The sequence below is a fragment of the Larus michahellis genome, chromosome 2, assembly GCF_964199755.1.
Source record: "Larus michahellis chromosome 2, bLarMic1.1, whole genome shotgun sequence".
NCBI lineage: Eukaryota > Metazoa > Chordata > Aves > Charadriiformes > Laridae > Larus > Larus michahellis.
The window spans coordinates 145,296,449-145,310,187 of NC_133897.1; the positions used below are offsets into that span (position 1 = coordinate 145,296,449).

At 45.1% G+C, this 13,739-nt stretch overlaps 1 protein-coding gene across 1 annotated transcript in view; it reads right to left on the reverse strand.

The window, feature by feature from the left end:
• The window catches only part of NIPAL2 (NIPA like domain containing 2), a 52,459-nt gene extending 44,414 nt beyond the window's left edge, over positions 1-8,045 (reverse strand). The window contains 3 exon segments of the mRNA XM_074577508.1: positions 7,667-7,747; positions 7,750-7,941; positions 7,944-8,045. Coding sequence (XP_074433609.1) covers positions 7,667-7,747; positions 7,750-7,941; positions 7,944-8,045 — 375 coding nt within the window.
• Positions 8,046-13,739: the final 5,694 nt, after the last annotated feature.

Genomic DNA, 13,739 nt, shown 5'->3' on the forward strand with positions numbered 1-13,739 from the left:
TTCTACGTTACTACTTCATCTCAGCTAGCATGAAAAAGCCATGTCCAAGGAGACAGCATTTTCTTTGCTGTGAGTCACTGATTCCACAAGTGGCGGATTTTCCTTCAAACCTTGCATTCGTCATCATCTAGACCTTGCATTCACCATAGACCTCTGCATCACAGGGTTGTTTTTGCAGAACACAGCAGGATATGAAGGGGAATATAGCCAGAGTCGGTGTGTTCCTCTTCCAAGAGTTAAACTCCAGCAATCCCATGATTTCTCTCTATCACAGTTCCATAATCTCTCTTCATTTCCACATTATCGGCAAAACAGTTCATATCACCAAACAAGGTCAAAGCTTCTAGCCTAGATGATGTAAATCAATGATGGAATCATGGAGGAGAATGCAGTTATACTGGTATAACCTCAATTTAAGCAGTACACATCTGTTTAGTTTGATATTGGCTATTTACTTTTGACCACACTCTGCAAATATCACTGTCACATTTCTTAAGATCTCTGCTCCAGGCCTGGCGTTGATTCGCACACCAACTGGCTTTCTTTTGAAGCTGCTGGCAGTACGTTTCAAAGTCCAGATTAGTCACAGAATGGAAAGCGTACCTCCCAACTGTTCACATTAACAAATGCCATTCTTCTGGGACAATCTGCAGTGACATTATAAACATGAGCATAACAGTTTATACATGTCACCAAAACTCCAAATGGAAAAATCGCAGCTTCCAGTTACTAGGTTAGCCAAAGGTCCTCACCTCCCTTATGATGGAAGTGCACAGTCTGCTGTTTGCTCATCATTCTAAAGCCTTGGGGTTTGAGTTTAGTCAAATTTCTACTTGAGTCATTTCGATTATTTTGATTCCTTCAAACAGGAGTTAATCAGGTCCAGCAGACTGTTGGAGGCATGCAAGGATAAGATTCAGACATCTTTTTTTTCGATGTCCGAAGCAGACTTCAAGAGCATAGGAAGAGAAAGATCATACTTCAAAGAGCAATAAAGTCTTCTTTGGGGTCACAAAATTGTAAGAGGCCACAGTGTCCCAGGTGAGATTTCATGAGAAGGGCAAATTTCATTTAAAAACTTATATCAATTAGAAATTTCCTGTTGATTTAGCCAGAAAACTGCCTCATCAAGGAACCAAATGAAGCAGCAGAAGCACAGATTCAAGATGGTAGCAACACCACCTCTTTGGATGGCAGCGGTGTTCTAGACCTGCACAGCAACCTCATGAAATCCCAGGAGCAGATAGGTGTTTACCTGAGCAGCCAGACCTTCACCCTACATCACCTTGCAACTCCCAGGCAAAGTTGTGAGACACCAAAATCAACACCGTACCCACGGCCAATTTAATTTAAAGTCGATTATTTGCAGAGTAGTCTAGAAGTTGGGGGCAGGGAGGGCAGAGCACTGCACTGAGCCAGACACCTCCAAAGCAGAGTAGGGATGCAGACTCGTCCCATGTCTGGTCTTTCCTACTCAGCGCTGACTAAGGGAAGAGAAGCATCACCCTGCATCTGCTGGATTCTGCTGCTCTGGAACGCCATGCTGAAAAACAGTGCTTATGTTTTAAGCCCTGTAGTCAGTGGCTGAGCTGGTTATCAGACAGTCTGCACTATGCCCACAATCTTTCTGTAAAATACCATTTTGAAGCAGTCCAAAGCAAAACTAATTTCTGCATTACGTAGAATAGTATAACTTGTGACTCAAGTTTCTTTGCATTTGTTTTCTGCACCCCACTTTCTGACAAATGACAAGAATTGCAATGCTCTTTATTGCCTAGAAATTTCTGAATTAACATTCTTAAAAAGAGATTAGCGTGATTACGAAGCTCCTGTTTAACTCACTGTCACCTTAATCATTACAAAAAAAATAAAAATCAAATGCACATGTTCTTCAATGTCCTCAGAAGAACTGAAAACTCATTTTACCATAGCAGCTGTTGGGAGAGGAAGCACTGAAAACAATCTGAGATTTGGGAAAAATGGCCCAACGAGAATCAGGGAATAGGCACTTGGCAAAGCTATAGCTGGTGCTTAGCATGGCCCCAGCCCTGCGAGTGCAGTTGTTTCCAATGTCCTGGCTGAGGTGTCCAGGAGGAGACACCAAGACCGCTTCAGTCAAAATGAACTCTGAGTCATCAGCCTAAATAAAAGGGCTTTGCTCACCAGCTTCTGCTGGCTGTCAGGGTAGGAAGCACTAATTTAAGCGGTTCTGCCAGCAATGCGGAGGAGATGAAAATGTCCAGAACAGATGGAGGTTGAGTTCTCACATCAATAGCATTTGCTTTGGGTCTGTGCACCCCAAGTTCAAAACATGGAGCTGAGTTGGTTTGCTCTATCTGCTGCCCAGCACCATGCTGGGTGTTGGAGCAAAACTGCCACGGGCACCTGATTCCTTCCAGCCTTAGTAGGAGAAACCCAAGAAGTGCGATAGAGACCTGCCAATAACACAGCACTAGGAAATTAGGCTGTTCTGGGACCCAGAGTAGTGCCTGGTGGAAACCATATAAGCAGGTCACTCCTCGGGCTAGCTCGGAAATCTGCATGTTAACTCCACTCTTTGGGCTACTTTCCCACCCAGGGCATCTGTTCCAGACCTGCTGCCCCATTCCCTGCCTCTTCTTTATTCAGAGGTATAAGCAGCTCCGCTGCTTACTCCCACTCTGCTTGCAGTGACTGAAAGAAAAAAGCCACTTTTCCCTAACGAATTTGAGAATTGCAATGATATAAGCCAGGGGACAGGCAGGTGGTACGGCTCTCCTGTACTTGTAACCCTTACCTTTGAGGAATAAGTCCCCACGCAGCAGCTGATCTTTCTTTAAGCTGGAGGCTGCAGCTTATATAAGAAGCTGTGTGCTCATTTCACACCAGACCTGTTGTGATCTTTACATCTGCAGGGAGAGTGATGTTTGGCAAGGCAGAATGGATGTATGAGGTTGTAAAAAAGATATGAGTGATCTTTTCTAACCGGCGCTCTATTTTGCTTTCGCATGTCAGCTTCTCACTCACACTAACGGTAATCAGAGCACAACCCCCAGCAGATCAGATCTACTGCTCTGGAAGAGCCTGAAAACTTGGGTGCAACGCTGGCCCAGCTGACAGTCCGGCAATTATGACCCAAAGCCACACATCCTTTTCTAGTTGGAGCTAAATTAAATGGGGACTAAGCCATGGAAAGGCTGCTGGATTCCTGACAGCAAAACAACCCCAGAAGAGTATGCATCAGTGCTGGCAGCAACTGTTTGCAATGCTTCTTTGTTATAAGCTTTGACTTTTGGATTCCCTATGACCAATTCCAAAAAGGTGCATTTGAAAGGCTGAGTGAAGTCCTCTTCCTAACTTGATTTATAAGGGTTAAAAATAACACACATTTCCCACCTAAGAAAATGGTATGCGTTTTCTCCCGTACATATTCCTCCATAAGACAAAGGAAACTGAAACCGTGTGAACTCTGAAATCTGACAGGTAAAGTACAACTTGATGATGTAGAGTCAGTGTTTTGATAACCTTGTTTGCTTTCAGTGAACAGTTTTAGAATAAGGAGCTGGGGGGAAGAGGAAAAACTTTTCACCATAGTCTTCACAGATGAGTACAGCAGCAGAGTACAGGGTGAGGCCATGTTTGTCTCCACTCTCCCCATGCTTTCAGCTGATTAAACTGCAACAGTCTATCAAGGAGCAGACTGCAGCATGAGGTGCCCTACAGAGGCTGAGAAGATGGCATTAAAAAAAAACCACAAAACACCTGAAGTGGAAAAAAACAGGAGGGTTTACCTTCACCTTTAATAGCCTGATAATATCCAGTGGTTGTTTTTTGCAGAGGAACGCTGCCATGGTTGAAACCTGCACGTGTTGTGGCCATGTTGCCCTTTTGGCTCCCACCCGCACTTCCATGGACATCTTGGCTTGCTCTAGAGTTTTCCCTGATTGAAAACCGTGGTTGTAAATTTCATTGTTTAAGTGCTTAAAATATCCTGGTGAATGTTTGTAGGATGTGCCATGACAACTTTTTTCTCTGGTGGCAGGGCCAGCTGAAGAGGCCCTCACTGTTTCTGGGGTGCTTCCTCAGCCAAGGGAAGCGGAGAAATAATCTTGCTCTCCATGGTGGCAGCTCCCTGCCCTCCTGCACTGGGTCTCTCACAGCACAGGGGCAGCAGCTCCCGTGGTTGGCAGAAGCACCAACAGGGACTGGTGGCAGATGTACCAACAAGGACTGTGCTGCCACTGGAAGAAACCAGGACCAAACCATGCCCTCACCTTGATGAGGCTCAGTGGCATTAGATATCAAGCCCTTAGCAAGATGGGGTGAGTTGAAGCGCGGAAGACTTTCTCCTTGAACAAGATGAGCTATAAAGCTTAACTGTGGCATCTCACACGAAATATAGATTTCACGTATATGATAGAAGGCAGCGTAGAAAGACCTCACAAGGATCTGTTTAATCCATGGGATTTCTCATCGCACCTGATAGTCGCCACCACTGCCCGCTGATTAAACCACACAAAGGATCAGGTTTCCTGGCTGCACATACTCGCCACCTGCGCGTATGGCCTGTGACAGGCTGTGATATATCGTCACAGGACAAGAGGCCACAGATCCATCTGAAGGAGCTGTCAACATTTTAAACCTCAAATATAGAGCCGAAATGATTTATTACCACAACCCACGAAATAAAACAATCTCTCGAGCTGAGTGTCTGGGCAGCCAGTAATAACTCCAAGTTTATTAAGAGACAGGCAAACGAGAAAAAAGAAGCAGAAGTGAAAAGAATTTCCATCTCCAGCTTAGCTTCTGCACTTGAACAGCTACACGCAGTGACTACACACAACAGCCACGTGAACTACTGAGTTACGGAAGGAGTATTACATTCGAGCTTTCATTGACTATTGCCACCCAGCTCTTCCCTATAAAGTCAAAACAAGATCAATATTGTAGTTAATAATCTCAACTAATCTTGCAAAACGTTTTTGTCCATAAACAACAATATTGGAAATAAATAAAAAACCTTTAAGAAGTGCTGACGGAAATAAAAAGGATTAAACTGAAGCAATTACATACACTTCCTATTAAGCAGACCAAACCTACATGTGGTGGCTTCTTATGTTCCTTACTCCAGCAGACCCAAAAATACTACAGTAATTTCAGTTTGTCAGGAAATACTTCAGGTAACTAGGTACATATTTAATCAGATTTTACTGCACCGTCAAACAGGCTCGTGTCCCATGACACACAACTCAGGGCTGAGACAGGGAAGGCTGTGGGAGCATGGGATCCTGTGTTGCAGCTTTCAGAGGTACAGTTCCTCCAGCAGCACCAACCAAGCTACATCCACGCTGATGCCAAGGAGAAGTCCCACCTCCCCCCTTTTTTTCCCATGACCATGCATTCCCCCTGCTGCCCTCATGCCAACAGCTAGTACCAGTTAGCCCAATCAGGGGCCTGGCAGGAGAATAACCCCATTTAAAAAAAAACAACAAAGAAATGTAATGCCAGCACAAGGAGACTTTACACTACACAGCCACTTGGATACAGGCACTCTAACTTCTTCCAGAGAGCTGCACGTTTACATATATCATTTAATGCTTACCCTAGTGTCACGGATTTCCCTAATGCATGCGTCAGATCTGCTGATCCCATGTGGATGTCTCTAGCGCCCACATAGCACTTTAGGCAGCTGTGACGGGCAGCCATGCCAAGCACCTCATGTTTAGGGGCTCTTGAAAGGGCATCTCACTCTTTCAGCTCCTGATGGTCCGTGAGGCTTAAGGGGATGAAAAATACTCCCCAAAAAGCAATTCAGTTCAGCTTTCCCAGCGTGTTGCCAGGCAGATGAGACCTGATGCAGTTATAGACCCTTGCAGAGGTAAAAAAGACAACTTCCTTTTCAAAACCTAACAAAAAGGGTGAAATGACCTCAAGGAAAGGGGAAGGGAAAGAGCCTCCACATGAAGTCCTGAATCCACTGAATCACAGCCAGGACAGCCCATTTGCTGGCAATGGAGGGAGAAAATGGTTTCTCATATTTAAAAAAAAATGTAGTGAAAATGGGGGTGTACAGAAGAATTTAACTCTTGGGAAAATGAAGGTTGGCAGCAACACACAACCCATAGTTACCCATTACCTGCTCCAAAGCCTCAATGAAGCATCTCTCTTATGAGGAAAGGCTGAGAGAACTGGGTCTGTTTAGCCTGGGGAAGAGAAGACTGAGAGGGGATCTCATCAATGCTTATAAATACCTAAAGGGTGGGTGTCAAGAGAATGGGGCCAGGCTCTTTTCAGTGGTGCCCGGCAACAGGACAAGGGGCAACGAACACAAGCTAGAACACAGGAAATTCCATCTCAACATTAGGAAAAAATTCTTTACTAAGAGTGTAACAAAGCACTGGAAACAGGCTGCCCAGAGGGGTGGTGGTGTCTCCATCTCTGGAGATATTCAAAACCCGCCTGGACGTGTGCCTGTGCAGCCTGCTCTAGGTGACCCTGCTCTGGCAGGGGGGTTGGACTAGATGATCTCTGAAGGTCCTTTCCAACCCCTACCATTCTGTGATTCTGTGTGATTCTGTAACTCTAGAAGTAAATGGAAGCACAGAAAACCAGTCTCGCCTGCTGATACTCAAGCAACACTGAAAAATGGTTCAGGTCTTCCACAAAAACTACCGGGCTTAAAACACAGCAGTCCTCACACAACCAACCCAAGAAGTGCAGGAACAGGGCTGGGATGTTTTGCAAGCAAACCGATAACCCCACTGTAACGTGCAGGTGGGTGTCCCCATGCCAAGGGAGTTCCCTGTTGCTGCCTTCCCCCAGCAGCTCTGCAAGCACTGCCAGCCCCAGGGCCCTAACTCCCAAACCCACAGTAACCCTTGGCTCCACACTCTTGTGTTGCATAAGGGATTCCAGCTCTGGTCCCTGAAAGCACCACCACCAGCCATCAGCCAGGATTTCTGCTGCTCCAGGGACCTGAGCACAGGAATTCACAGATTTCCTTCCCTCTGAGAACATGGGGCTGAGAAATGCCTCCTGCCATCTGGACATCTACCCAGTAGCAAATGCTGAATCCAGAGGGGAAAGTTTTGGGGACCTTCGCCAGGCTATGACCTGCTACCGGGCTGCTCGCAGAGAAAGGACAGCAGTTAGTTGCAAGCCATTTTATGCACAATTTATACCAACACTTTGCATCGTAAAAACGTGGTTTGCCTCTTATGCAGCGAAAACCAATAATGTTGAGTATCCTCCCATGCCTCCTAGTTTGTGAAGCAAAAAGCAGGGAAAAGGTAAAGGGTTTAATCAACCTCCAATTCATTTTTATTGTTAGCAGATGCTTCAACTTGCTAGTTCTCAGGGGCCTCCTCAGTCTGTCTTTTGCAGTTGCCCCAATACGTTGTCAGCACTGACAGCGACAGAAACACCGATGACAAAACCCAGCGATGCTGTAGTGCAGAACAGCACAGCTCTCTGCCCCGTTCCCACTCAGAAAGGACTGTGTGGAGGGGGAAGCCAGGGCAGTGTGGGCTGAGCAGCGGGGTGAAGAAAGAGCAGGTGTCAGCAGCGAACAAGAGCTGGAAGGGGGCTCTTCAGAGGACGGTGAGGAGAGGCTGAAATTATTACCCCGGCTCTCTCCAAGCCCATTTGTTCCTAGACCCCATCATGGTGCTGCACGGCAGGCACTTACCTTGTGTGTGCTGTACCAAGGGCCAGAGAGGGGCCCGCTCCCGGTGTCTGGCCCCCCAAAGGATACATTCCAGGATGCCCACTCCAAAACAGGGAGGATGCCCATGTCCTTGCCCTGAGGCCCCAGCCACTGGCCATGCCACGCACTGTCACACCAGTGAGTACAGGTGGCTGTGAGGAGAGGCGAGCAGGAGAGGGACGTGGCACTCGCTTCCTGGTGTGAGAAAGGCTGCTCGCGTGGGGCACTCCGCACGCAGGTGTGTGCAGCCGAGGGCTGCGGCTGCCGGTGGGCACCGGGAGACCCTCAGCTTGGGGGTGTTTGTAGCACAGGAGAGGAAGGGGATCTTGACAGAAGGTTTTTCTGCTCCTTCCCAGGGCATTCAGGTGCCTTTTTTTCTCTCTCTGACTTCCCGATGCCCCACCCTGCTCTGAAAAGGCAGCCTGGGAATTTAACTCCTTCAAATCAGAGCCTAAATCTAATGGTCAGTTATTAATTCCTCACTGCTAAGTTGCAAGAGTTGGAAGTAGTTGCTCCCTTATGCATATAGTCACTTGCATAAATTCTTACTTCTGTCATGTATTCTTCACCTGTAAGTATTTCCTGAATAGTTTCTTTGCAGAGATTTCAGGCAATGGATTTGTTCCCAGGCTGTGGCTTTATCCTTTCATTCTGTTAGTTTTGATTTGGTCACTTAAGCTCTCCTGGGGAAAACAACAACTAAAAAAGCTCCTTAAAAGGGAGAGTAGGGCTAGCAAGGTGTGAGCTTGGCAGAATTACCTTGGAGACAGAAATAGGCTTCTAGAGAAGCACAGAGAGGAAGAACTGAGCCAACGGATCTTCAGGCTCTGGACAAGATCACTGATTGCAATCCAGAAAGTTCATACTGTACCTTGGAAGTATTGCGTTGTATTAGTTTATCCCATTGGTCAGCTGGGCTTGAAAATGTCCAAAGTCCTGACAATTAGTGTAGCAGACAAGGGTCAGCTGGGAGTCATTCTACCACCTGCAACAGCAGACTTTTCTCCTACTCTTGAGAAGAAGTGGGATTGATTGCTTTGTTCCAGTGGGACTGGTGGTCCTACCATCAGCATGATGCATCAAGAGAGAAGAGAAGTCAACATGGAGGAGAGCAGGCAGGGGACTGAGCTTCCAGCAGGCAAGGAGATATAATAGCTAATTGAAATGAGCAGCAGAGAGACCAATGATGATACAGACCCTCAGTATAATTAACTTGTTTGAAAATGGAAGGAACAAACAATTACAGGAAAGAAACCGAAGTTAAATTAATACTCTCCTACTTGACTACATAACCAATGCCTGCATTAGCCACAAGGATGTTATTTGAATCTAGACAGAAGGTGATACAAGAAAGGCAGAAGTGGCAAGTTAGTGCTTCAGTTAGATGATAATATAACACCCCAAAGTACAAAACCTTACCTTATAACAAGAAATGTTTTGTTCACATGTGTGGCCTAACTTGAAATACCAGTTTCTGTGATCGCAGCTCCAGTGAGTCCTCTGCAAATACTGGGGCTAGCTGCAGCCATGTATACATAGGTACACTGGAAAAAAACAGCTCCAATATTTCATGGCTATGTAAATTGCTGCAGACTATTTTTACAGCATTGCGTAATTATTCTCCGGAGTCTAAGCTTACATTTAAAAAAAAAAAAAAGTTTCTAGGCGATTTGGGTTATGGTCGCAAAAAAACCCTTTAAAGTGGAACTGGAGTGTAAACTGCTACAGTGATATTTGCCCGGTCTAGAGAGAGTTGAAACAATAGCTCAGAGGGAAGTGTGAATGGACCCATTCTTCTAACTGGAACACTAAACTGGAAGTCTGCTGACAATTTAAGTGTCAACATCAGCTACTTCAAGGCGGATCATTTTAGCAGAAACACCAGGCTAATGTTCTTATTTGTCATCCTCAATTTGCACTTGTTGGATAGCAGATCCTGGGGAGAAGAGGAAAAGCAGCAACTGGTTGTCAAAGGTTGCTGGGCTGAGGAAACTTCTCCCGTTCCTCTGCCTCCTTCATCCATAGTCACCTCTGCCCCAGCTCAAAATGGGGAGCAAAAAGATTGATGCTTCGCCAGGCTGGGGAAGTTTTTTTGCTAGCCAAAAGCCGCAGCGGTCCCCACCATCCTGCCAGTGACCTCTGCAGTATAGTTCTCTGTTGCCAAAAATGCACAAATTGGTAAGAGATTGAAAAGGAGTGTAAGGGGAGTGGGAGGAGAGGAGCAGCCCGAAATATCTCTTGAGGACAGTTCTTGTTGTTTTGCTTCATTCTTGTTGGTTCGCTGCCTAAAATACAAATGTGACTGTGGTTTTCTCTTGCATAAGAAAGCCATTGGAACAGGTTTTCTGTAATGTTGTCTACATGGAGCCATTGTTGAATTGCTTTTCAAGTTGATCTAGCAGTGATGGATTGCTGTTCCACACTGAGTCCAGATATGGCCATTTTGTCTAAACACGGCAGGGACCCTTATGGCATCCTTTATTTATTAAAAAACTCTGATTGTCTCGCCTGTATAAGAATCCAAAGTTATTTAACTTTTCTTTACATTGTAAGCCAGCCCTATTAAGAAAGTAAATGGCATTTTGGAAACTCTTTCTGCTCAGTTACCACCCTCCATTATTAAAAACAACTTAGTATGTGCATTGCTGGTTTCAGGCAGAAAGTGCTGCTGAGGTGATTGGCATAAAGGTACTAAAGCCCTTGGGACTGCCACTTAAAATATCTGCGGAAATATTCCATGGAGTGGAAGCAGAAGATGGGTTCTGCACGATGTTTTGACAGGGAACATTATTTCCAGTTTTCAGTGCTGCTCAGCTGTGCTGCAAGCTTCTGTCCAAAGTCGAGTTCTGTTTGAGGGTCCTTCAAAGTAGGAGTGTCCTCTGCCAGGTGGGCCAGCAGAATAGACTAGAGCTACTTCAAAACCTTGGAAATATAAGGTGGTTTCAGTGGGCACCACAATACATTAGCAAAACAGCACAGCAGAGATCCGGCACCAGACTCAAGGTCACATCACTGGGGATGCGTTCAGAATGAACCATGTATGATTCCTTGCATGTGTATTTTCGGTTGTTGTCCTTGTACTGTGGGGAATCAGGTAGATCAAGAAATACCTCAGGGAAAGTATCTTCAGAAAGGTGACCTGACTTGCTATTGCTGGCTGGCTGTCCTTAAGCCTGGGCAAAAAGCAACTGAATAAGAGTTTATTTGGATGTGGTGACTGGCCCACGTCAGAATCAGGACAGGACCGAGCCACTGCAATCCCTCACTCTCTCTAGATAGCACATAGCAAGAGGTACCACTGGTGAAGATGAAGTAGATGCTACTTGAGTTAGTTGCATTGCTAGAAAATCTCAAAGATGATTAAACTGAGTCATTTACGAGATGGCAGTCTTTGGCTCCTCCCATTCTATTGACAGTCATTTTAGAGTAGAAAAGCAGGAGTTACACAGCCTGGGAAATGATATCCACCTGTGGAGACACAGGATACTATTGTGGGTTTTAGTTGCATGGATTCCCTTACTTTGATGCTGTATTTCTATCTCATAGACTTTGACCAAGCATGGGTCTCTATTAACAGAAGATGATGTTCTTCTGTTGGGTCACAAGGCTTTGCAGATTGCAATGGGTGCTTTGTCAACCTCGGGTTCAGATGATCTGGGAAGGTGGTTGATCCCTGTCCTCCCTGAACTCTGTTTTGTCTGATAGTAGGACCACATAAACCAACATGGTCATTATGCAGTTTCCTACCTCTAGTTGCTTTAGCCCCCTGAAGTCACCCATGGATAGCTTGATCTGGCACTAGGGTCACTTCATTTCAGATACTCAATATACTTGGGTGTCTGAAGAGGAAATAAGGTGGCCTTTCATGTTTGCTTGCCCATGTCCCATCGCTTCTCTGAGCTTACATTTCATCACTGTAGATGAACCACATGCTTAGCTGAGACAAGTACATAGCCTTTGTCACAGATACCAAGACCACCTAAGCCAAATGAAAAAGGTTATGGTTTCCTCCTCTGACAAAAAGGAAAACAGTCCTTCCTCTGGGGTATCTAAGTGTTTCTACCACCATCTGCTCTCCACTGTGAGGACAGAGTTCATGTGATGAGAAGTTCACTGCTGGGATGGATGGTCCCTGCTGGGTGATACTGGAGAAACGTGAAGGCCTTACTTTGATCTGCTACTCAGAGGACATGGCTGCTAGTGCTAGATTAGTGCAAACAGTGCTAAGCTTGTGCAGTATTATCAGACATATTTCTAAGTTAAATGTCCACTGGCAGAGTTTTGCTGGGTCAGTTACTGTAAGACCATACCTGAACCTGTGAGCTGGGGAATCTGCCTCAGGTGGGTTGCAGACAAGGGTATACTGTGGAGTCTTAGTGCAGGAAAACTTGTGGAAGATGTGTACAGTCAGTCTGTTGATTTGTACAAGCAGCTTTCATCTCCCTTCCCCCAGCATCTTTACAAGTTCATGGTGCAAGTATGTACTACTCCATGTGCTAGCAATTACAGTCATGACTGCAAGTTGCTTTCCATCCTGAAGTCTACAAATGTACAAAAACCAGGAGTCCTGGAATCAAGATGTACATTACAGACCCTGGAGAAGGCTTTTGTCCTTCCTTTCTGGATGGTGGATCAGTGAGAGATTTGTAGACTTCGGACATTTTCATTTTTGCCATTTTGAATCTACCAATTTAGGCTTAATCCTGATCCTTTTAAAATCAATGGCTAAGGTCCCACTGACTTCAAAAGAGACGGCCTGAGCTCTCAAATACTTTAAAGAACAATTTAAAACAAACAAACCTAAGATGGATAAGAATTGCGTTTTCTCTCTCTATTAGGCATGCAACTTATTTTCTCCAAATGTAAACGTTACCTGGAGAGCTAAGCAGCGATGTGTTTTTTATTATTTCTTCAGGAGGCTACGGTACCCAAAGTATATTCCATACATACTTCTTCATTTAGGAGCCAAACATAGCTATGTAAAGTGAGCAGCTTGTTTACAGTAGGCCCTTATGGCTTGCTATCAAATTAGTGGCAAATCAGGACTGTAGTAAACAGAGGTCAAAGATCAAACCCACAATTTCACATAAAATTCCAGACCATGTACACAAAATTTAAAATGCAAAATCTTCAAATCACAAGACCATCAACTGCTCTTAAAACTAATCAAAAGCAGGATAAGGACTGGAGGAAATGAAATTTAAACATGATTTTAATCCAAATTTTAATGGAACAGCTACATCATGGATATCTTTTAAACCATGACAGCTGACTCTATGCTACTTATTCTCACTTGCCATGAAACAAGGTTTTGGTACATCTCACTCACTATTCATACATGCCATTTTGCTTCTTTTTCTCCAATTTGAAATGAAGATGAAATAAATTACAGGAGAAGTGTTACCACCTAAGACTTCACAGTGGCTGTGTTTCCGCTACAGCCCATGGTAGTTTTGTGTCACTCCTTTTTAGTGCAGTGATTCTCTGTATTAGCAGAATGGGGAACGGTAAGATCCCACTTGCTCCATTTTGTGCTGGAAGGACTGTGTTTGAACACAGACAGGTCCCTTGGCTGACGGTCCCTTCCTTACCTGGAGGCCAGTGGCCACATCAGTGTCTCACAAGAGATCCAGGACCATGCCAGTTCCATACGTGTGCGTTAGACCAATCCCCAGTCTGAAGTGGTCTGGGAGGAATCCTTTTTCTGGACTCAACAAAGGGAAAATAAGAATGCAGACTCATTAAAACCGAAACTTATTTGTTTAACAAAGATTTGGTTACTGAATGCCACCAGATGTCAGCATACACTATATGATTAAAAGCAAGTGTCTAAGATCTCTGAGAAGTGAGCAGTGATAAAACTGCCTTCTGTCTCATGGAAACGATGTACTGGATCAGCTTTGCTGTGGGAAAAATTATGGCAGGGATTAGCTGGAAGAAATTGCCTGTGAGGCATGGCTCAAATATTTGCTCAATTCTTCCATCCTTGGGGGTGCCCACCTGCCTTCCCTTCACCCCTTCTCCCCATCTGCAGGCCTGTGAGAGGTCTGGATCA